General features: G+C 38.7%; 1 protein-coding gene across 1 annotated transcript in view; it reads right to left on the bottom strand.

Annotated features, from left to right (window-relative positions):
• PREX2 (phosphatidylinositol-3,4,5-trisphosphate dependent Rac exchange factor 2) overlaps nt 1-23,898 on the bottom strand; it is a 166,376-nt gene extending 142,478 nt beyond the window's left edge. Inside the window, exons 1-2 of the mRNA XM_041412732.1 lie at nt 23,744-23,898; nt 23,452-23,655 (exon numbers count right to left, since the gene is read on the bottom strand). Of these exons, the coding sequence (XP_041268666.1) occupies nt 23,452-23,592 (141 nt within the window). The 5' untranslated portion in view covers nt 23,593-23,655; nt 23,744-23,898. The remainder of the gene's footprint in view (nt 1-23,451; nt 23,656-23,743) is intronic.
• Between the last annotated feature and the right edge of the window lie 566 nt (nt 23,899-24,464).

Genomic DNA, 24,464 nt, shown 5'->3' with positions numbered 1-24,464 from the left:
TGAAGCTGTGGCTTTGTTTTCTCAAGGCCAGCACAGCCAGTGCCTATCTTTGATTTTTTCATACCATTTATTAACATACTCTCAAGTACTAATACTTCCTACTTCCTTCTGATAATAATAGGATCTCTTCCTAGATGGTATTATCTCACAAAGTTCTCCTTTGCAGAACTCACAGGCTGACACAGAAAGTGCTGCCAAGAGATACATACACATATATATATATACACACACATACATATATATGTATATGATTTTTTTGTGAAGCAAATGAAGGAGTTGAAGGTATATTACTGTTTTACTGTTGCTTGTTGATAATATCAGTGAGAGAAGTTGCCATCACTTTCCTTATAAAAAATAATTTTTACACTCCCTTGCAAGCTGAAGAAGAAAAACCATTGTAAATTGTTACGGCCTCAGAACCAAGGGAATTTGTAGCACATTTGTTCAAAGAGCATTTTTATCAATATCTATTATGTAAATACCTTAAATCCTAAGGTCGCCATCATCTGCAATACCTATAGTTAATTGTTAATTAGTAAGCACATACAAACCAGATATTTCAGAGTTAGAAATGTATTGCATGCCTAGAAACAGGTTCTATCAGTGAGCAAATCACCCAAAGAACTGTGTGGAGGAATTTACCCACTGAGAAATATATTTAGGAGTGCTTTTAGTCAAAAAAATTAAGAGAAATTGCAGAAATATTAGGAGAGGAAATACGTACTTACAAATGCTAATAATCTGCCTGTGGACCAAATTAAAGACATGACGTTTAAGCATAAATTTGGACTTCCTTCATTTACTGTAGCAAGAACTGTATCCCAGCTCTCTAAGGCTTGGTGCTTGTGAAGCACCATGATGATCAGGAACAAACAGCATTCCTCATTACCTGTAGAGCACAGCAATTCTATGCTGGAGACATCTGACAACAGCTTTCTTTGGATAAGACACATATACCTGAAAGTCTGTCTGTAGGCAATGTCTGACACATAGAGATCTTATCTTTAAATCACATTGAATTTTAAAGACCTAGTCTTCAGAATTTCTGGACCATCTTAAAAAAACCCAAAACTTCATTCAAAAGCAATGAAACTAAGTCTGGGGAATTAAAGTAGTCCTTTAACGAAATCGTGCCATTATCAAGAATAAGCAATATATTCTCTCAAATTCTTGGGTGGTACAGTGAAAAAGAGTTTAAGAGGTTGAAAAATTTCAAAAATATGAAAATATAAAACTTTGCTCCCAAACCTATAGGTAATCTATGTAGCACTGCAGGAAGTTACAACTTTTTGAAGCATCAAGAGGAAAAAAAATGTTGCATCAGAATTTTTCTTTTACTTTACATTTATAACTATCAAATCATATAGCAATGAAACAAAGAAAATAAATAATTTTTCAAGCGCCATGAAGAAACAGAAAGAAGATCCCTAACCAATTCTGGATATACAGAGCCTAATTTTTTGAAAATGAAAAAAAAGGTGAAATTCTGTAAAAGCCACTGGATTTTGTGGGAATAAAAAATTCAAGTAATTTTACTATCACACTGAGCTTCATAAATTAATGCATATGGTTCCAAAAACCTCTGACGTTCAATTCATGACTTATGGCAGGTGAGGTGCAACACATTGCATTTCAAATATATTAACATGTTTGCGACAACTTTAATACATCACATCTGGGGAAAAAAAAAAACAACAAACCTAACAAAAAAACACCCTCCTAAACTCCAAAAATACCCTCCTGAACTTTAAGGGAGAGAATGGAAAACCACTACAGCCCAAATTGTATCGGAAAGGAAAATGCCAAAGCATAATTATTTTTAATTAGGTTCCACTAACAATGAGAACACTTCTTACTACTTGAAAAACCACAAAAAATAATATTCTAATCATCATCGCTCAGGGCACTGTCGTAAGCACTGCTTTGTTTTCATACACTTTTTGGGGTCCTTTTTCCTAAGTATCTTTTCTATTGGTTGCAAATAATTTAAATACCACCTCTCAATTGTGCTTTAGTACAGTTGAGTATATTCAAGGACTAAACAAACAGCTACACAAATATTTTAATTATGAAGGCTTGTTTCCATTTTTAAGCATCACAAGAAACTGCAGACAGCTTAGTGCAACAGAGGGGAAGAAGAATGTCCTCAGACAGCAATAATAAACAAACACCCTTTTATTCTGGTCAGACCTAGTAACGATTGGGCACGACAGTACTTAGCTCATCCTATGAATTTAGATCACTAAGATCTTTTCTTCTAATTCATCATCATCTTTAATTCCTTGAAATACTTAATTTTTTTCTCATGCACTGAACCCATAACTGTGTTATCCCTTGAATGTTTCTGACTACAGTTTGGAAGAAGTTTTGGGACCCTTTACCTACCAGCCAGTGGGATGTCAAGCTCAGAAGACAAAAATGAATCTTTTGTGGCTGTAATTTTATTTTACAAAGTGACTGAGACCTAAATTAACCCAGCATTTGACTGTATACATCAACAAGCCACAATATTAGAGAAAAGCAGCATTTCAAGAGAGACTGTTACTTAAATATCTGAGTAAAGCAGAGAAAAGAATCTGCTCACTTTCCCACCTCTACAAAACCTATTCAAACCAGCAAGGCAATGACAGTACACGAGAGGATTATTTGCTCACATATATAAAGAGCTAGTAAACAAATTCATTTTCTAAGCCATACAGACTACTTTCATCTTTAGAGCATTAACAACTAGTAAGTGGGAAGGCCTTTTGTAATATTTTCAACTACCCACAGAGCTCTTTCCTTACTGGAAACAGTTGTCTTCCAATTAAATTTTCAGCAATTAACATAATTTGGAGTGGGGGAAAACAGCCTGCCCACAAATTAAAAATTTCACTGTTCTAATTAGAGATGGACACAAAAATGTTACATGTGAAAACAGGTATGGGTAGTTTTCAACGTTAAAAAGCTTTGACAAAAGGCTGATTACAGTCACGCCGATCATTACAGCTTTATTCTAAACCTTGCATGATTTTTTCTTTACAGAAACAACAGCCACACAGCCCATACTCTAAACTGAAATCACATTAATTAGCTAGGCAGCAAAGTTTCAAAGCATACCAAATGCTTACTAGAGCCCACTCTGCCATTGTGTTTAGCCTTGAAAACCAGTCGTGACGAGGGAAATCTACATGATAAGCATACTTCAGCTACAGCAAAAAGGTTTTAGTCTGCCTAGAAATTGGCAACCGCTGGCTGTGTTTTCTATACTTTATGTTATGTTTCTCTGCTCGCTGGAACGAATTGGCTGCTATGAATGAAAAGAAACTTTGCATCTAATCAGTGGCATGAATTTAGACTGAAAGCTGCTGTGCAGGACTTCTATGAAAAGTCTGGGCCCTCTGCCATCCTTGTGCTTGTGAATGAAGCGGAGTGAGCCACATGCCCTGCTCCTCCTCGCCCCCAGCTGGGGCCTTCGCCCTTCCTTTGCTGGGCGGACTGGGGAACCAGCCCTTCCCTGCTGAAACCACCATGACCCAGAAAGGCATTCAGTGCCATCAGTGCACTGCTTGAGACATCTCAGCTGCGCCTTCCATCCTGCTGCTTTCACTCCTGGTTTCTCAAACAACTCGTGAGCCAATGGTGAGGGAGCCCCCCGTGCTCATTCCCTTGATAAATGGGCCCCTAAACTGATCTCTGACCTCCCTGCATACTTTTCCTAAGTTATTGCTGACCCCAGAGGCTCTGCAGCCCGCTGGCCTTAAAGGTTTGACTTTGGGTTTGTGTCAGGACATACTGATCAAGAAGAAAAAACAAACCCATGACTTTATTACCATACAATTAGTCTAACAGCAAAATCCCATACAATTACTCTAGGCCTCTAGGAGCAAAATCCTCATTCTTCTATTCACTCATAAGGACTACCATATGCTTTTGATTAAAGTACTACATCCAGTGAGTTTTCAGGACATATAAAACAATACAAAATCTATTAGGTAAATAAAATTTCACATTTTCTTCAAAATTAGTCATGCATGCCCTACTTAAAAAAAAGTTCATAACACACTAAATTTTACATATTAACTATTACTGCTATTAAGTAATTCATTTAATTAACTTCAGAGCTGAGTCAGACTTGAAATATGTGCTATTAAAAATTTCAAAGAACAATCACAGTGTCTGTTTCAGATGTGTATTAGTTTAGTTGTCTTCTACAGTCTTTAACTATGTTCAAATAGTGCTTAGATTGACTTTGATAATGTACCTCTCAAAACAGTTTTAAGTATGTATTTAAAACAGTAGAAATGTAAAATGCCTTTTTTCTGTGGAATACTATATTAATGGTTTTCTTTAATTTAAAATATTAATATACTAAGGTGCTTAGCACATAATTCAAGCTTATCACTTCAGTTTTCAGAAACGTCTCTATATAATATCCATGTTTTCCCACTCCAGAACTGTTCTTTGTCTACCCAAAGAATTTACCCAGGTATGCTTCCATTCAAATTGTAACTATAATTAAATCCCTGGGCTTTTACATTTTTCATTAATGAACATTTCTCTTTTGCTACATTAGTTTTAAAAGCATCCCATTATTCCATTTTATTAAACAAAATATACCATAGGGCATCTCAAGTAACCTACAGCTAAATGAGGACCTGAACAGTTCACTCCCAAACTGTGAAGGAAGCTTCCGATTTTGAGCAGGAGGAAGGTTACTGATCTCTGCTTCATACAAGGAACCTTTCCCAAGCAGGGGACCAGTAGGACTCCAGAAGCAGCTTCCCTCCTCATCTCTCTCCACCCAACACACATGGCATCTCTTTGTCTCATAGTCAAAGATGCATTACACAACAAAAGTACAGATGAAGTGTGAAGTGCTTTGCCAAAAGCTGAGAGATGATACACTGGAAAAGCAATGGACTTCTAGTGTGATCACCCCCATTCCATGTCACGTGACAGATCATCAGTAAAACATATTCCCTGGCTGCTGCAAAAAAAGGGGGCTGGTCAAGCACAGACAACCATGGAAGGAAGCAGAGTGAGGATTAGTATATTGGTTAACTGAAAGTACAGGGACTGGCCATGCTGTCCCTGATCCCCTAACACTGCTGCACAAATTATATCTTTATCTACAACACTGGGAGATACTCTAAAGTGAAAAAAAAAAGCTGTACATATGATGACAACCAAATCACCCAAGAGGAGTACCAGAGGTTCAACAGATACCAGTCCCCTGGCACTGCAATCTTCCCCTGCTCTTCTCTGTCCAACAGAACTGCATTAACATGAGCAGTGACGTACAACTCCAGTAATTGTGCTTAAGCTGAAAAACATACATTCTGACATGTAAATTGATACTCACCTCTGCATAAGTCATCAGCCTTTACTTTCAAGCAGAAGTCTCTAGTGCTTCAGAAGACCAGCTGGTAATAGTAATAGATTAAGTAAATCTTGGAGTTTACCAGAGCAAGGAATTTCAGTTTCCTAGTATTTCATGAGTATTTCTAAATAACCAGGAACAAACAAGAAGACCTAGAAACCCAGAATTTCAGTGCAAGTTTTTTATGCAGAGTGCACTCAAGTGTTTTTATCTACTGATTTCTGCTTACAATTATTTGGCTTTTTTTGCCTGTTCTCACTTGCTCAACATTACCACTGCTATCACCCACTCCCAGCTCATAATTCTGTTGATTTATGCTATTATACCCTTTTCCCCTGATCCTGCATTTATGAACATACTCATTGTGTGCGCAAAGAGTCAAATTCTTTCCCAATCTAATTTTAAGGTTTGGTACTGAAAGGGTGCAGGCTATCAGAGATGCAACTGCTTGGAAAATCCTGCTCAAGCCGGTGGCTCTGGACTGGAACAGGCACAGCCGCTGTAGCAAGGTGGCAGATGAAGAGTGAAATCAGTGCAGCGGTGTGCAGGGTGCCAAGAATACTGAGTGCCAACAGATTCTGTGGGCAGTGATGGTGGAGGCTTCTAATTAGCCTCCACTGAGTACTGCCGAGCTTTCCACTCGGTTGAGCTGACTGGATTCGCACACAGGAGTAAAAGCCTGTTCTCTGACATTCGGAAAATAACCCCACTGCATCCTCCACTTTGCCTCTCCCTCATGTTTAATGAAATTCTACAAAATGGGAAGGGGTCAGTTTCCTGACCAAAACACACAGAAAACTCTGCTCTTGCATTGCATCTGTTTGTTAAAAGCAAATGTACTGTGCTTTACAGACTTGGCCATAAAATAGTAAAGATAAGCATTTCATTTATGCCAAGTGCTTAAATACATGGAGAACAGTGTTAACACCTGGTGTGCTGCACAAAATCAGCATTATCATGTTTTCAAAATATTATAAAGTTATTAAAGTATAGAACTTTAAAAAACACTTTTAGCCTTAAAAACTTTAAATGCTACACCGTGAGATCAAATGAGTGGGATTCCTATAAACTAAATCAATGAAACATTATCTAGGTACCTCTTACTAACAGAGAGCACATCTCTGAAAGGCACCAGTTTGTATTTTAAATATTGTAAACACCTGAAGCACTGTGCTTTCTCCTACCACATTGTTGTTGTGTTTTCCCTGCAATATCTTAAAATTAACCAGACCTCTCCTTCACCTGTTTCAAAAATCAATTACCTCCTCCAGGTCCTCAAAGCCTGCTCCTCTTTCCCCCCCACCAATGCTGCTGGCTACTTTTTCATCTTTTTCATACCACTGCTCAACGAGCAGCCCTTTACATCATGTTTTCTAGCACTATGGCAGGCCAAGCTATGTTAGAAAGAACCAGCTAGAGGTTCAGACATGTCACTAAGAGACGATTAAATTTACCCCTCCAGCTAGTTCCCTAACCAAATCCAGGACACCCATAGAAAGCCTCTAGCTTTCATAAGCACACACTCAAATTTTGTTACCCATAACTTTTTGAACACTTGGGGCAAGAAAATAAAATTCTAGACACTCAAGTCTCCTATTTTGCAATTTGTTATTGGCAGGGCTAGGAGTTTTTGTAGCATTCCTCAGTGTCTGTCTCTGCTCCCTCCGTCTTTGATTCAGCAATGACTCCAGATGCCAGCTGTCAGAATACCCACCTCACAGCAAGTGGCACCTCTGACAGGAACAGTATGGATTGAGTTCCAGTTGTTCCAAATAATGGAAGTCTGAACACACCATAAACAACAGTCAAATCTCAGAATAACTCTGGCATTTTGTTAATGCTTATCCATTATGTGTTATCCAGCACTATTATCAGAATACACAATCTACAATACACATTGAGTGTTCTTAGCTAATGTAAATTTGGACATTCAAAGTAAATATTTATTTAAACTAAGACAAAGCACTTCCATTATGACACTAGAGTTCCAGGATAATGTTAACTTCTTTTTGCTTTTTTGAGCATATACAGTAGCTCCAGTAAAAGCCTTTACAAACACAAACATTAAGTACGCTTCTGGAAACAAGTATTTTATTCATGGTCACTTAATTAATTCATTTTTTGGTTACCAAAGAGAGGTGACAAAAGCTGTCATCTTTTATTCATACTAGAAGCAGACAGAAGAGACTGAAAGTAAAAAAAAAACTGAATAGGAATAAAGGAATTCTTCACAGCATAAGGAACAGTTTTCAATGCAAATATAAAGTGGAAAATTTATAGATAAATCCGATGGAAATCTTCTGAAGTAACAGGAAATCAGGAAAGAATGCCAGGAGGCCTGCATGGATGAAGAAGTAGCCCTTGGACAAACTTAAACATAACAGGTACCTTTAGAAGGGTGGGAGCATGGAAAGGTAGCCCAAGAAGAATACAGAGAAATTATCCAAACAGCCAGGGAGATGGTTAGGCAAGTTAAAGTAGTGGCAGAAGTAAATCTGGCCAAGGACATCAAAGGTAACAAAATGAGCTTCCTTAGGTACATCAGCAACAGAAGACTAGGGAAAATGAAATGTGGGTCCACTCAGGAAGGATACTGGTAACCTGGTTACCAAGACGTGGAGAAGGCTGAGGCCCCCAGTGCCAGTTTTTACCTGTCTTCACCAGCAAATATCCCAGCCACATTACCCAAGCTGCAAAAGGTGAAAGCAGGAACAGGGAGAGTGAAGAACTACTCACTGTAGGGGACTGGGTTTGAGAAGATCTAACATACTTCACACTGGAACAGGTTGCCCAGAGAGGTTGTGGATTCCACCCGCTGAAGGCAGACTAAATGAGGCTTCAAGCAACCTGATCTAGTGGAAGGTTCCCTGCTCATGGCAGGGAGGTTGGAGATAGATGATTTTTAATATTCCTTCCAATCCAAACCATTCTATGATAACACCAATAAAGAAACAAGAGACAAATCTATTAGTCAGCTTTTAGGAAGGGTATTTAACTTAATTCAGTAATTGAGCAAAAAAAGGAAAGACACAAAGCCTCCAACACACATTTGTCTTCATCCATTTACCAGCTAGATAAACAACTCCTGACACAGGCATCTCTAGTAAATGCCTCAGGTTAGGACTGGCCCCCAACCACTTTCTTATATATATATTGCACAGCCATAATATATTATTATTCATATTTAGCACAGTTTATTTGCCTCTAAAACAAACCTGAAAAGTAAACTGGTATTACAATGTCATCAGCAGCCCATTCCCTACCTCACCCTAAAATCTAAGGAAAGTTTGTTTTCCCAAAATTTCCATTTAAGTGGACATACATAAGAATGAGCATACAAATTTAGAAGTCTGCTCTGTAAAAGTTTGCTTACAGAAAATTTGGAACAATCTAAATGTAATTTCATTCTTCATTTATCAAAGTACTTATCACTGAAGACATTCTCTCTCATTAAGGGAAAAAACAGACAAAAACTTTTTAATTAAAAGAAAAAAATCAAAGCCTCTGCTGGGCAGGAGCAGCAGTATCTAATTCTCCAAGGGCAGGTGGCAAAGTCCTGAGTAGCAGTTATTAAAAAGCAGTAAAAAAGGTTATTAAAAGCAGTAAAAAAGGTATGAAGTCAAAGTGCATGCAACATAGTGCCTTGCCTAATTCCTGTCCCCATGTGAATAGGAGAGTGTAGCAGAGTGCTGGCAGCTGAACTGTTTCCACTCTGCACCAGAAGCACTGGAGATCTGAGGAGAATCTGAAATGTAACCAGCAGCCTGGTTCCTCAGGTGTTTTTCTTAGGCCGGGCACAGAATCAGGCTACCTCGTAATTTATGTTAACCATATCCACATCTTAGGTCTTTTCATGACTCATCATGGCTTTAAATCCATGTCATATTTGGTGCATGCATGTAAATCAGAATTAAAGATACACTAGGAACAGAGGGCTAGATAGATCTGTATATGACAATCTGCTAAAGCAGAAACTAATTTATAAAGTGATGGGATAAGCCTTTACATAGAAAGGCAGTATTTGATAGCACCTGATGTAGCCACTTTTCCTAAATGGGAAAATTTGTGAAAACAATAGTCCCTTAAAATATTGAGATTTATTGTAGTAGCAGAAGCTTTCAAAAGGCCAAAAATATTATTTTAAGATGCTTCATTTTGTCCTCAAACCTTACAAGCGGAATTTGGTTGCATGTGGAAAATCTGCAGTTCATGTACGTTTCTCATTAACCAGAAAAAAAACTCAAATCTTTCATTGTACAATACTTCATACTACAATAAGGATATTTAACATGCCAATATTTGTTTCCCATCTAGTGTCAATAGTGCACTGCCCCACTGACAATGAATGTTGCACCTATCTCAAGTCCAGTTATCTATCAATAACCATTCACCATCTCCTGCAAGACAAAACCAAGTAAAGAAATTTGCAGAAATGGAAGAGTAAAGTGCCAGCAGCAAGAATTGCTGTGATATACTGGTAAATTCCTTTTGGAAGTCTGTGGCATAACTGTAGTAAATGCTTTATTTGTTATCACTAGTCAGAATATGAGAAACATTTACTCTTACTAAAAATTAACTAAAAGGGTTTTTTAATTTTAATTTTTTAATAAAAAGTGAAATTAAAAGTTTTAGAAATAAATGGGAAAGTCAGAGCATTGTATTATCCCAGAGCCATTTGGTGGTTGGAAAACAACAGGAAAAGGACTGGAATAGCCATTACAGCCTTTACTGCCATGGTACATTAAGAAAGACAACAGCATACAAAGAACAAACATTTTAGACACAAAATAACATTTTGCCAAAGCCCTGTTTTACATCTAACAGTTCTTGCAGTCAAAAGCCAAATTGCGTTTGGCAAGTAAATATGAGGAATTTTTCATTACAAAATATGCAGTATGCAAATGCATAATGGTTGTCATGGTGGTCATATTTTAATATTTTATTTTTCTTACTGTAATAAGAATACCTCATTTGGTCCAAACACCAAGCTTTTTTATTAGCAAAATCTGCAACTGCAAAAATTGTTACTTTCTGTGCTGGATGCTGCTGTAAGAGAGATGAAAACGAATTAATCCAGTGCATTTCCAGTACACATTTCTCACATGATGCCCAAATAAACTTCAGTTGTTCCTTCATTTTTTTATCCTTTATGATACAGCAACAGCCAGCATCACTTGCTCACAAATATTGTACAGTAATCTACATAAAATCTATTTTAGTATCAGGACAACTGAGTATTTTATGTAATACTGCATTGATAACCATTTTAAAGTGGCATTTGTATACCAAATCAACTTGACAGAGAAACAAAAGAATCTTTGTTAACCAATTCACCTAAAAATTTTGACTCAGACTCAAAAAAGTGTGTGAACAAATCAAAAATATTTCTCAGTGAAGAAGTACCCTGCAAATTAATTTGGAAAACCTATGTTTTACTGGATGGTGTGTTAAAAAGCTCATTACTAAATCAAATTTAAGAACTTAATGAGACTGAGTTTTAACTTGTCAACTTAATTACTTAAAAACTGATAGTATAACAGATGATAAACTACTGTAACTATAAAGTCCAATTTTACTTTCTAAAAAAAAACATTTTTAACTTGGAAGAAGTTGGTTTACTGAATGATGTTATGAAGTAATTCTACCAGTAGTACAGCTCCTGTTCAAATTTATCTTCATATATTCCAATTAAAATAATCTTTAATCATGGCTGATGGTCATCTCCCACAACTCATGGGAATGTTCTATGACACAAGTATGTGAAATTTAAAGACATGCAATCTCTTTGGAACTTACAGGCTGAATATTGACTAAAAAGATTTTCACAGTATTTTTGGAGGGCCAGTCTTCTGGAGGGTTGTCTTTCCCTACCTATGGAAAACCACAGCTTATACTGTAGCAGTATCAGCATAATTCATCCTCAGCTTCACATGAAAATTTCATCAGAGCATTTGTCAAGACGCTGATTTATCAGCCTTTCCCAATTTTGTCCTGGCACAGCAGACTGAAAACAAAGCACGTTTCCTTTTTGCAGTTCAAATCCTTACTATTACAAAAAGCTTCCAAGTCTACTAAATTTGCATTTCTGCTCTGCCTTCCTTTTGAGGACATCAGTCAGGCCCAAGCTATATTTCATCACCTATCTAAAACTATTCTAAACACAGCATAATATATCTGAGTGTTTATAAAGAGGCAACTTGAAGCATTCCCTGCTGTCAGTTTGCTATTTCTAAGTGCAAATACTGAGATGTAATTGAGATGGATAGAACGGACGGTAAATTGCCTTAAAACATTTAAGAGTGAAGGACTGTGTTTCAAGAGAGATGACAGCATCTTCACACAGTAATGACAATCAGTTCTCTGTGCAGCCATAGTGGGAATGAGGATCTTCCTTGGTAAGGGTCGGAGACACTTCAATATCTGCAGAAAACAGGAAACTTTCCTTCCCATTGTTTCTGTCCGGTCTGAATATTGTAACAGTTCAGTGCAACTAAACATGGGAAAAAGTCCCTTTATTTCCTGTGAGGACAACCTCGTAGCATATGGGAAGAAATTAACACACTCATACAGAATATAACTGCCAACTTCCAGGCATTATTCTTAATAAACAGGATCTCATGCAGTGTCAAAGAGATAAATGAACCCTTAAGTAAATGAAAAGTTATTACTATCAGCTCTTCACTCTTCTGCCCCTGCCCACACAAGGAATCCTTCCAGGTATATTACAAGATATTCAGATGTGGTCCACAACCAATAATTCTGTAATTTCCATTAATTATTTTCAGTATTATTATTAATGATGTTTATGTGTTGCTCTGTGTAACTGAACTACAGAACCAACATCTGAATAGAAAATGAACCTTTCCACTTAGAGAAAACAACAGATACAATCCTTGTACTTAATATGTCTCCACTGTAACTCTAAGCCACAGAAAGATCTCAACTCAGCCAAAAATACTTCCAACATTATGGAGCAATCTGCAACTTAGCACTTTTGAAATGTTCAATCAGTCACGCCCTTCTGAAAACCTGGAGGTCTCTTTCACTGATAAAAGAGATTAACTAAAGACAGCTCACATGCTGCTCTCGCCAATAAAAAAAAAAATCTCAGTTATCTCTTGATAATTATTGAAATTTCATATTTTATCATAAAAGCAAATTAGCACACAATAACCAAATTCAAAGATAATGGTATTTTCACACCTCAAGCTGACTGTATTCAAAGATGTCTAAGAAACACTGCACTTGCACTGCTCCACACTCAAGCAAACATCCAATAACACAGTTAACTTCTGGGACCATGAGCAGCATCTAATTTGACACTGCAAAAGCCAGTGATGCCTGCCTTAGTAACACACATACTACAGTATGAGGAACCCTCATTACATACTTGCCATGTTTGAAAGGGGATTTTTGTGCAAGTTTTCATTTTTAGAACTAATTTTAGTAACTCTTTCTGCCTCCTTTTCAACCTAGCTAGTGTATTTTTCCTTTATATTTTCTACTTCCTATTTCCAGAGCACAGAAATGTAATCTCATAACTCTTACTGTTCCTATTTATTCCTGATTGGTTACTTAATCCTTCACTGAGACCTCTTTCTAGATCTTTTCCCCATTCACACAGCAAAACAGAATTGTAAGAAAAAGCAAATGGCAGCTGCAAGTCATACTTCAAGAATCTTGCCCAATCTCTAAAAATACCATTTTTGATATATAAAGGTAAGTAAAGACGTAAAAAAAGGGCCTAAGTAAGATGCTAACTACACACTGCAGAAGGATAAACAGAATTCTAACACCTTTCAGTCAAGAAAGATGTTATTATGACAAGTATGAGGTACTGAATTATGACAAGAAAAGTCATAATTCAGTACCTCAAACATCTATTATACACATTTGGGGATGTTAGTTTTTGCCCTCTGAAAACTGCAAAAGACTTAGAACGAACTAGGCAGAAGATCAAGGATACTGACACCAGAAGAACTCATCACAAAGGAATCTGAAAGACGACTGAAAGGATGAAAGGGGTTTCATAAAAAGAATAATTCGATTTCCAACAAGAATAATAGTGATAAAAGTACTTAACACACTTTTTAGACAGGATATTTAAAATGCCTTAAAGGAATTCTTTTATGGGACACACATTCAGAAGTTACAGATGCCCAAAAACACACACAAATACAAAAATAAAGTAATCAAACTCAGAAATCACTTAGTTTGCAACGAGGTACTACACCTCCACTCTTCAGGAGAGACAGCCCCCAGTCATGAAGCACAGACTCCCTAAGTAATGCTACTACTTATTATCACCAAAAAAAAACTGCTGTGTGTTGTAGTTTAGCAATGGTATTCCCCAGTTTAGTGCTCCCACTGAAACCATACATCACTGACGCACAGCCCCTGCTCCCCGCTCCCCTTGGGTGGTGGGCTGGAGAGGAAAATTTGAGGCCCAAAAGGTATAGATCACAGGTTGACATAAGAACAATTTAATGGAAACAGCAATGAGATAAAAATAACAGTAACAGCAACATTACCAATGGCAGAGGGCACAAGAAAGAGGTGAATGATTCAGATGGAAACAGCAGTACCTGACCACTGCCTCCACCAGGCTACCCTGAGCAGAATGGACCCCGTTATCCCCAAGAGATTCCCTTTTCCCCTCTCCCACTGATGATTTGGGATGGTACAGAATAATCTCCATGTCCTAGCCATGCCCCCTCCTGTCTCTGCAAAAATTAACCCTGTCCTGGCCACAATCATGACAGTGGGATAGACCTTTTCTTAAATCTGTCACAGCAATTCCCAGGTTCCTCCCAGCCTTCATTTTAGGCCTTTATCATATTCTGCAAGTTAATTTTTAAGTAGCATTGTATCATACCTTCCATGAACAAAAACCAACAGACACTAGAAGGAAGGAAGCAGCTCTCATCATAAATGTAGGGTGGCCACTTTTACAAAGGCGTTCTTTGAATCAGGACTTATTTATTGCCTTCCTGCTTCCTATGGCTTCTGCAAAATAACTCTCTCCCTCCCAGACAACAAAAAGATAAATACAAACTAATCAGCCACAAACATTTTACAAGTGACACAACACTAAATCTACAGGTGTGTGCCACTTTTTCTTCCCTCTACTTTGTCAGGCTCTATCTTTTTAATGAAAGTGGTGCTTATATGCTGCAGAGTTTCAGGTGCTGCCACATCTTTTTAAGTCTCAAATGCCTCTGTGACTCTCAGAGCAATGACCACACTCACACTACAAAGTCAGAGGACGTTGTCTCCAAGCATGCAGTTGCATGCTACTTCTTCTAGGAATCCAGATACCTTACACAAAGAATTTAAGGATATGGTGCAACTTAGCACATACTAAGCAATAAAATTAAGAGGTTTTCCAGCCTTGTTGCACAAATTCATAGCATCCCAGACATCAATCACTCTGTCAGAACGTATTTGATTTAGACATAAAGAGACTGGGATTGTTAAGTCAACACGTAGGAACACACTCAACCTCACTCTAGGAATGACTCCTTTTAAATAGCCTTAGAAAATAAAAAAAAATATTTCAGAGGTCAAATTATGAAATATGATTTTAATGTAAATTCACCATCATCTTAATTAATACTGGTCACTTGCTCTAGTTATTATAATAGGCAAAAATATATTTAGAAAGTAAACACGCCAATACATAGAATGTATTTAAAATTCAGGCACAAGTATCAGCAGCCACAGACAAATGTCATTTTGAAGTGAGAATTCATATAAAACTTCCTTAGGAAGGTCAAGGATTAGATTATTTATTCTGCTTCACTCATCAAGGTATCATCAATTTGTCAAGGGGCCTGCATCATACAAATTACACTCAAATAAAGAAAGCCACCTTATCACAATGTATTACTGTTTTTTCCAGGACTCACTTCACTTCTATCTGTTTCTCCTACATATTTCCCTTCTTCTTCAGCCTTGATCTTGAAAGCTCATCAGGGATGCCAGATGACTTGGCAGCCAGATTGCCAAAAACACAAAGGACAATCTGGAGGTCTCATGGGATGTAAAATAAGTGTCAACTCCTAAGTCCTCAGTTCTGCCCCTACAACAGGATAAATTCAACTGTGAGCACCCTATGAGACACCCCCAGCAGCAACCAAGCTTGCACAAAATGAAGCTGGCTTTGAGCACTTATCCTTGCAGCTTCTCAGACATTTTAAGTAGACAACCATTCTTTTAGCATCAATTATATATGAAGGGAAAGGGTTGCTTTGCTGTCAGAGTGGTGAACTGGGAATCAAGACATCAGATTATATTTCTGGTTCTGGCACAAACTTCCACAGGGACCCAAAACTCAAGGTCTAAGCTTCCCATTTGTAGAACTACACAGGTTTGATTTATTAATGAAAGCAATCCACTGAGACATCTCTGAATAGAAAATAGTACAGAAGTGCCAGATTATCTGTTTCCTGAGCAAAAATAATACAGTTGAATTTTTTTAAAAAAAAACCCAAAACCATGTACTTGAGTTTTCTCTTAAATTTTGAATAATTGCTTGCTGAACAGTACAGCCTGGCAATTTGCACTGCAATTTCAGAGTATAAAAGAAATAAAGTAGAGATGCAACCCTGAAAATTCTGTTCTCCTGAAACTGGCTGAAACTTCAAGGCAGTCAGCCTTTTTTTCTGTCATAGCAATAAATTGCAAACTGATGAGTCATGGAGGTTGGAAAGGAGGTCACCTACCCCAACTGCTTGAACAGAACAGTGTCAACTAGAACAGGTAGTTCAGTCTTGCCTAGATGACCATTAAGCAAAATTTTTTAAAAGCTTCTGAACAACTTATACCTGTTTTTGAGCAGTTTTATTGTAAGCTATATTTTTTCCCTTCACACCGCACTAGAGTTCCCATCTTCCATGGCCTCTCCTTCTTTCACTGTGCACCTCTGAGAGGAATGTGGCTGCATCTTGCCCACATCTATCCATCGGGGAGTTCTAGACAATAAAAACTGCACCAAGCCTTCTCAAGGCCAAAGAAACCTTGCTCTCTCAACCTCTTTGCAGCAATATGCTCCTGGCCCTTCCTCACCTTGCGGGTCAGCCCCAGCACCAGACTTGTGCAAAATTATTTAGTAGTTAAAATTATTTCTTCCATTAGGGAGACAAAAAATTTGACTCTAGAAGCCTCAAAGATGTAGAACAGAGGGTAAAGAATCACCTCCCTTCACATGCTGGCAACATCCTTGCTAGAACAGCCCCAGGATGCTGATTCTTTTCTGTACTGCAAGGGTGCAGTGCTGACTCATATTCCAGTTCCTGTCCAGAAGTACTCCCAGAGTAACCTCTGTAAAGCTGCTTTCTAGCCCCCAGCCTGTGCAGGTGAGCAGGGTCATTCCATCCCAGGCACAGGACTCTACCACTAAAACACATCACCTAGCACAAGATTCAGATGCCTCTTGAACACCTCCAGAAGAGGTGACTCCACTATCTTCGTTCTTGCAATCCTCCTGAGTAGCCAATTCCACACCAATCCACATGGTCACCAATGACAGCAATAATCCTGCTCAATCCCAAACAGAAAACTGAATCAATACACACGTAGTTGAGTCCTACAGCAAAAACAGTTAGACAACATTTATGAAAAAAGGTTATACATGAGTATGTGAGTACAAGAAGTTCTTCAAGACACTTGTGTAAAAAGGTAAAGTCTTAGATAAAATTCATTACCTTGCTCAAACCTGTATTTCATTCATGGGTAATCCAATTCCTTTCCAAACAGGGACATATATTTTACTTAGACATATATGGTTAGAGACTTCTACAGATTAGCAAATCATTCCAGCCAGTATCTCAGGTCAACTACAGCCAGCTTGGATTTATTTTGGCCAAAGGACAGTTCCTTTTGGTTTCCAATGTAAAGAACTTTTCAATTTCTCACATGTTGTGATAGTGTTACAATGACTTTAACTTTGTCTAATTGACAAAATTGTTCTTCATACTAACCTTACGAAATAAATACAAACCAATCCTGGGATACCTGGTTTTAAAGCTCAGTGTTCACAAAATGGTGACAAAAATTACTACAAAAGGGGGTTTAAAAATATGTCTCCATCAATATTTGAAATCACTGCAAACAACACACTATTCAACACTATTAGGCTGCACGGAATAACTTAAACCTGGATGTTTTGATGGATGGTGCCCTCCAAGTAGCCTCTTCTAAATTAGCAACTCACACTACAAATTTGTGAAATACATGTATCAGGAGAGTTAGGACTGAGCTGTAAGGCAGAGCAAAGAAACAATTGGAACACTGCAAATATTATTTATAAATACAGATAAATCATGAAGTTGTACAACACTTCTAAGCATATTATAGTCTGCAAAAGATTAAGTCTTACATTACAATAAGTCTTTAGAACAGATAAGTTTCTTAAATGCTATGGAACAAAGATTTCTCCTTTCAGTATTCTAAACTTTTCACTGAACAGCTCAACAAACCACCTTTCTTCCCAAAGAAGAGCTGTTCACAATACAATCTAAGTGCATCTGAGAGCTGTAAGAGAAAATACATTGACAAGTATGAAACATTCATCATTGTCTAGCACAAACCCCTCCAATTCCAAACAAGATAAGATATGTACTTGAAAATTCATTGGAAATAACTCTGCTTTTTGCCATTGTCCTACATTGTATGAATTCTGCGCTTGCCTAGTAAAGACACTCATATGAAAAAAAATCTTTCTTGCTAATCCACTCCGTAAAGTAGAGTGTTCAACCTTGGGGCAGGTGTTACAAAGAAATAAACAGCTTTTAAGCAGTTTCCCTTGCTCTGATAGGGACCAGAGGTGGTGCCATGGATACAGACAAGCAAAGTCAAATAAAAATAGAATGCCACACTCACATTTTTGTTAACACTTCAGCAAGTTAAAAACAGAAATTGGAAGTGAATGGAAAAGATATTGACTTTCTATGGTAATTGTGTTTGCACTTCCTTTTGACTTTTTATGATGAAGGAGCCATAGAATGTTGTTTTTCTCTTCCTGAAGAGAAAGGAAATCACATAACCTTATCAAAAAATGCAGCCAGCTAAAACCCTTCCCCTTCCATTCATTTAAATCCCTCTTATAAAATATAAATGCAATTATGAAAAGCACTATGAAGCCACTAATCATCACTGTAATTGAGATATACATGTAACAAATTCAGTGAGTGGGACTAGATGATCCTTATGGGACCCTTCCAATTTAAGGTATTCTATGATATATACACACATGCACGCAAAAACAACACACACAGACACACTGTTTTTGTATCAAACCACAGCCATAGAAGATCATTTACAAGTTGTTCTTTTTTTGTGGAAAGTCCAACATCTAGCTTTATTATATAGCATAACTATTCGAGGAGTTTTCATCTGGTATGTAAAGCCTCTGTTGCTAGCCAGGGTTAGTAACATTGAATTTGACTATAAAGATTACCTGAAGTCTCAATTACTGTAATCACTTCTCCAAATAATTAGTCTGCTCAATAATCATAGAAATATGTATTGAGCCAAGAGATAGGGAATGTTCAGCAAGGGAAAACAGAAGCCGAGGAGTCACAGACACTGAAAAAGCTGCACTATAAACCTTATAAACAATATCTCTTTATACCAATTGAAAAACAAGGATTCAGCTTCCCTTAACAGGGCACATTTAAAGAAAACTAACCATTTTTTCACTTTACTGCAAGCAGAAGACAGTACAGTAGGATGTAATAAAATCAAGCTGATACTTGAGAGCAAACTGGCAGAAACATATATATTCACTGAGAGACTCTGTAAGCCATACTATAGTCTACATAATAAACTAGCTTTGTTTTTTTTCCCCCAGCTGCTTCAACATCTAACTAGCCACCCCAGCTGAGGCTGTGGGGAAGGCTTATAGGAGTGCCAACATCTGCTTCTATTCCCATCAACGTCAAATTTGTCAGAACACAAAACTGTGCCAGAGAAACAACCTCGGCCATACGAAATTAAATTCTACTTCCATGGATATCCCCTGAAGTACCAAGTGTAGCAGATCGATTACATTTCCAATTTCTATTCCAAAATAAAGTTCCTTTCCAAAAAATATATATTACATTTTATATATGTATATACATATATGTGCATGCATACTAAAATTCTTTATGGCCTGGTTTATGTTTAGTGGCCAGTCAATTAGTGCAAATCACAAACATAAAACCTAAGCCCTATATCAGGTAATAAGGTGACAAATTAAACTAGCCACTTTTTAGCAACACTTTACTATTAAATACTTTTTAATAGTACATCTTTTTAATGTCTCACCAACTTCTACCCACAGTTTTAGAGGTCTCTTTACTACTGCTATGCTGAGGATTCAAGCGAGTACCCTGATTACACAGTAAATGAAACCCCTCATGAAAACATTCAGGAAATTACAAAAAAAAAAACCAACTATTTTTTTAAATTCTCCTTAAAAATCGTATGTTCCCCAGCACAAAATCACAGACCAATGAATCTCAGAAAAGTTTATGCAGTTTTGCTGTAGTTAGCTAGTCATAGAATAGAATCATTAATGTTGGAAAAGACCCCCAAGATCATCAGGTTCAACCAGTAACCCAGCACTGCCATGTTCTCCACTAAACCACATCCCCAGGTGCCACATCTGCACGTTTTCTGAACACCTTCAGGGATGGCGATTCCACCACTTCCCTGGGCAGCCTATTCCAATGCCTGAACACCCATCCAGTGAATCAATTTTCCCTAATATCCAATCCACACCTCCCCTAGCGTAGCCTGGGGCCATTTCCTCTTGTCCTGGCACTTGTCAGCTGGGAAAAAAAAGACTGATTCTTACCTCACTACAGCTTCCTTTCAGGTACTTGTAAAGAGTGATAAAGCTTTCCCTCAGTCTCCTTTTCTCCAGGCTAATTGTGCTTAAAGGGCAACAAAGGAAATTTCCCTTATGTTTACACAGATCACAGTAAATACAGACTTTTGGTCATTTGCTACAGAATGAAGGAGATAAGGTAATTATATTAAGGATATTGATAATGTCACAATTTTTTTAAAGCATCTTTACCATAAATACCCAAGGTAATTAGTAATTATTCAGTCACACAGTTGGATGACATGGAATTATTTTAGATGGTGAAAATATTTACCAAGTGTTGCTTTCCATCCCCTCCAGAAAGTGCATTTTGATAAGAAAGAAAGATTTTCCTCTATTGTTTTCCAATGGAAGAGAAGTAAAGCTTCTCTTTCATTAGAAAGCAAAGATTTTGCCACAGGAAAGTGGTATGATCACCAGCAAGAACACCCAGAAGCAGAAAAAGTCCAATTGCTCATTTAGCCAACAAAGTACCAATTGTTCATAACAGAAACTTAATATTGTAGCTTAGTAAAAATAAAAACCCTCGTCTACAGATATAACTTTAAAAGGTGTTTTAGTGTCTTAAGTAAATTCTTCCATCACATGTTACTTTTAAGAAATGCTAGAAGGAACAAAAACCCTGGTATTGCAATGACGCTCTAAATGTTATAATGAAACATCTGAAGGAAAAGTATAATCATTTATCCATAATTTCCTGTGCATGCCTCTTCTCTCTAACATTGCTGCAACTACTGGGTGATGTAAGTTTATCCACCTCACATATGTTTACACATCTCACTGCAATTGGCCCAAAATTGTTATTGCTCTGTATCACTGAAATCTCAACACTACTGCAGTTTATTACTGGAAGATTCAGGAGATATAAAATAATAATATTAACACAACCAGACCTTTTCACTCAGATTTGTTTTGTGATGAATGCAGATGTAAAACAATATACAAAATCTACACAGCATAAAGCGAAAAAGAAGAGGTGAATGAATTCACATGGGAATGACCACTCAGCTACTTCTATGTAATAAAGTTACAAGTATATCAAATCTTCTGCTATGCACCTTACAGTGTTACAGACTTTTGACAGAATGTACAAACCAAGCTACTTCTCACTACACTCCACTGATAAGTGGAGGATGAGCAATCACAGAGTAGGAGGGGAAATAAAGACTTTAAATAACAAACCAGAAATCTGTTCTGAGCAATACTCTTTATTTACAACATAAACAAAAGAACCTAAATAAATCTAGCATACAGTAGGTATGTTTCCAGTGTAGGGAAACCAGCAAAGCATTTCCCATGTTGACACAGACAAGCAAGTCACTTCCTTCTTATAACCTCTTCATTCTCTAGCCATGCACAGGGGTTTTTTTTCATTTATCTAAGTGAACACCCTATTTCCTATTAACTACAGTGAAAACTGCAGGTACTCTGAGCAAATTGTCAGGGAGACTAGAACTGGCTTCAACATCTCAGTCATAAAGGAAACGTGGTTTCCACCACAATGAGCTCCACTGACGACACTGAGATGACCTGGAAGCCCAACCGTTAACTTGGACTGGAACATAAACCCCTCAGGCAATGATGGTTTTGATGGCTTACGTAAAATCAATGTCATGGTCTCCATACTGGCCCTGGTCCAGCGGCCCTCATAAATCCACCACCACAGCTGATCTCAACAGCAGTCCCAGCAGGTAGACCAAAGGAAAGCTCAGAAGTTGTTTCCTCAGACAAAACTGAGGTACAATTAGAACAGGTGACATTTCTCTGTGAAGGATTTATGCCTCTGAACGGTCACTTGAACCCTGTCCACAATCGCTAATGAATCTGAAAAGCTGATGTAGAACCAAGTATTTAACACAAACCCTTTCTCCACAGGATTTATTTAGATCATCTTGATCCAACCTGCAAGAAGGCTTATTACTGAATTCAGTGTCTGGATAGAACTTGAAACACCTACAGATTCTGATCCTTGGGAAAATTTGAGCACTTACTGCTTGAACCAAATATCTTATGTGTAAAACCTTAGAATTCAAAAATAAAGATATTACAAATTCTCAAATTTGCTGAAATCCAAGACTCTGGCGTACACCAAATTTGTGGATTAAGGAAAAATATGGAAGAACATGGCCCTAGAACAGTTTTTTTAAAAGTAGGTAAAACCTGATCATTAAATGGAAGCAAGTAATATAATCGCACAGCATCTTTTTCAAACATACATCCTAAACTTAAAAAAAAAAAAAAAACCAACCCAACACATTGGACCATTTACCATTTTTCATGGTGCTGCTGAGGATAAACATATGGAGAAAATAAGCTACTCTGTAGATCTTATTTCACTCCAATGTCTGTGCTTTTATTCTCCCTGTCACAGCCAACTTAAGAATTTCCTCTTTCATGGTAATAAGCAGAAAGTCCACAATTCTCAAGGCAGCAAAGCAGGAAGTTTGCAGTTGGAAGGATTTCCCCTCTTCAATGGGACAGGAGAAGAGAAATGTATGATGGGGCTACCGTGAATACTTTTGCAATCTGAAGCAGCTGATTTGTACATATTTATCACATCAGAGCCCTAAAGTGATGTTACCAAGATCAGACACAAATGAAACACTGGCCGCATCTGTTCTGCAATAATTTCTTCCTTTGGCTTTTTGAGAGAGTGAGAACTCCTGCCTTTTGAGAGAGTGAGAACTCCTGACTAGCGTATTACCAGGCACCAACAATCCTACCAACAGTGACAGTCAAATGTAGAAGGAAGCTCCAGGTGTCACACCACAGCTCAGCAGAACGCACTGCCTTCCCAGCTGACCCTCTATCACAAGACGGGAGTGAATGCCACATGTGGCTTTAATGCCAAGCAGCTGCTGCTGCACACCAGCACCCCCTCTGTCCTGCTCCCTCCCCCCTGCACCGCTGGGCTTCCAGGACTGTCGCAAGTAGTGGAATACACTAAAATGAACGCAAGCCCCTCACCCGTTAGGTTTGGGGGAACCCAAACCCATCACCCCACCCGCTTCCACGCGCGGAGACGCGAGACCATCAGCGCCAAAGCGCGGCCGGGGGATTGAGGAGGGCGAGGGCGGGAGGGAGGAAAGCCGAAGAGGGGTCGTGCTATCTCAAAACCTGTTACTCTCCCTCCCTTTTACGCAAAAGCTCGGGGTAAACCCCTTCCCGGCCGGGCGTCCCGCCGCCTGCCCGGGCCCCCAGCGCCGCCGCTCACCGACACCAGGAACTCCAGCGTGCCCACGTAGTCCCGCTCCGTCTTCAGCAGCTCGTTGAGGACGCACACGCGTAAGCGAAGCTGCTTCTCCAAGTCCTTCCCGCTTTCCCCCTTGCCTTCCCCCTTGCTTTCTTCTGTCATGGTGCGGCGAGGAGGATCGGTGCTCCCAGCCCGGCGCCTTCCCCCGAGCGCCCCGGCGCTGCGCTGCGGACAAGGACAACAAAAGACCCCGCCAAGTTACACAGCGGGCCGGGCTCCGGCCGGTCCCCGGCCGCGCCGCAGCCCCGCTCACCCCGCTCCGCGGCGGCCCGAGGTCCGCAGGCGACGAGCCACCCCAGAGAGCGCTCCTTTCCCGTCAGGAAGGGGACACAGCCTGGAGGAAACGAGCGGTCACTGGTTCCCAGCTCGCCCTGCTAGCTGAGAGGTTGGAAAGCCTCCGCAGCAGCAGAGACTTGGACATTAATCAAAAGCTTTGTATCCATGTGACTCCAACCCCTTCCCCCCCTTCGCTAAATCTCAGGAAAAAGGAAAGGAAACAACTTCAGGGAGCGTTGCGTGCCAGCAGCTGCCTGTTTCACACACAGGCTGCGATCTCCAGTTTGAGGCTAATTGGAGTCCTCCAGCAACAGAGTAAAAGAATTATAAAAATGTCCCAGCAAGCTGGCTGGCGAGGGAATCGGCAGTTGTTTTTGTTTTGATTTTATCATCAGCAAAGAGCCATTTCAACTTCCCCTTCCACACCTTCCCACGAGATGTATATTACAATGTGTATTATAAATACGGGCTGTGATATTCTCCCGAACGAGCATACACAGCTAAGCATGTGCTGAGCAGCTACAGAGAAGTTCTTTGAGGATAATGAGGGGGTTTAGGTTGGCTGGTTTGTTGGTTTACTGAAAGAAAGTGCTATAAACTCTCCAGGTTATACAGTTTTCCTATCTGCGTATCAGATTTGCATGACACATTAAAAGGATAAAAAAATAATTCAGTAGGCATTTTAAAGTATTCCAAGT

The sequence above is a fragment of the Onychostruthus taczanowskii genome, unplaced genomic scaffold (assembly GCF_017590055.1).
Source record: "Onychostruthus taczanowskii isolate IOZ18803 unplaced genomic scaffold, ASM1759005v1 scaffold4, whole genome shotgun sequence".
Classification (NCBI taxonomy): domain Eukaryota; kingdom Metazoa; phylum Chordata; class Aves; order Passeriformes; family Passeridae; genus Onychostruthus; species Onychostruthus taczanowskii.
The sequence above is the reverse complement of the archived record's forward strand: the minus strand, read 5'-3'. Positions and strand labels throughout refer to the sequence as shown.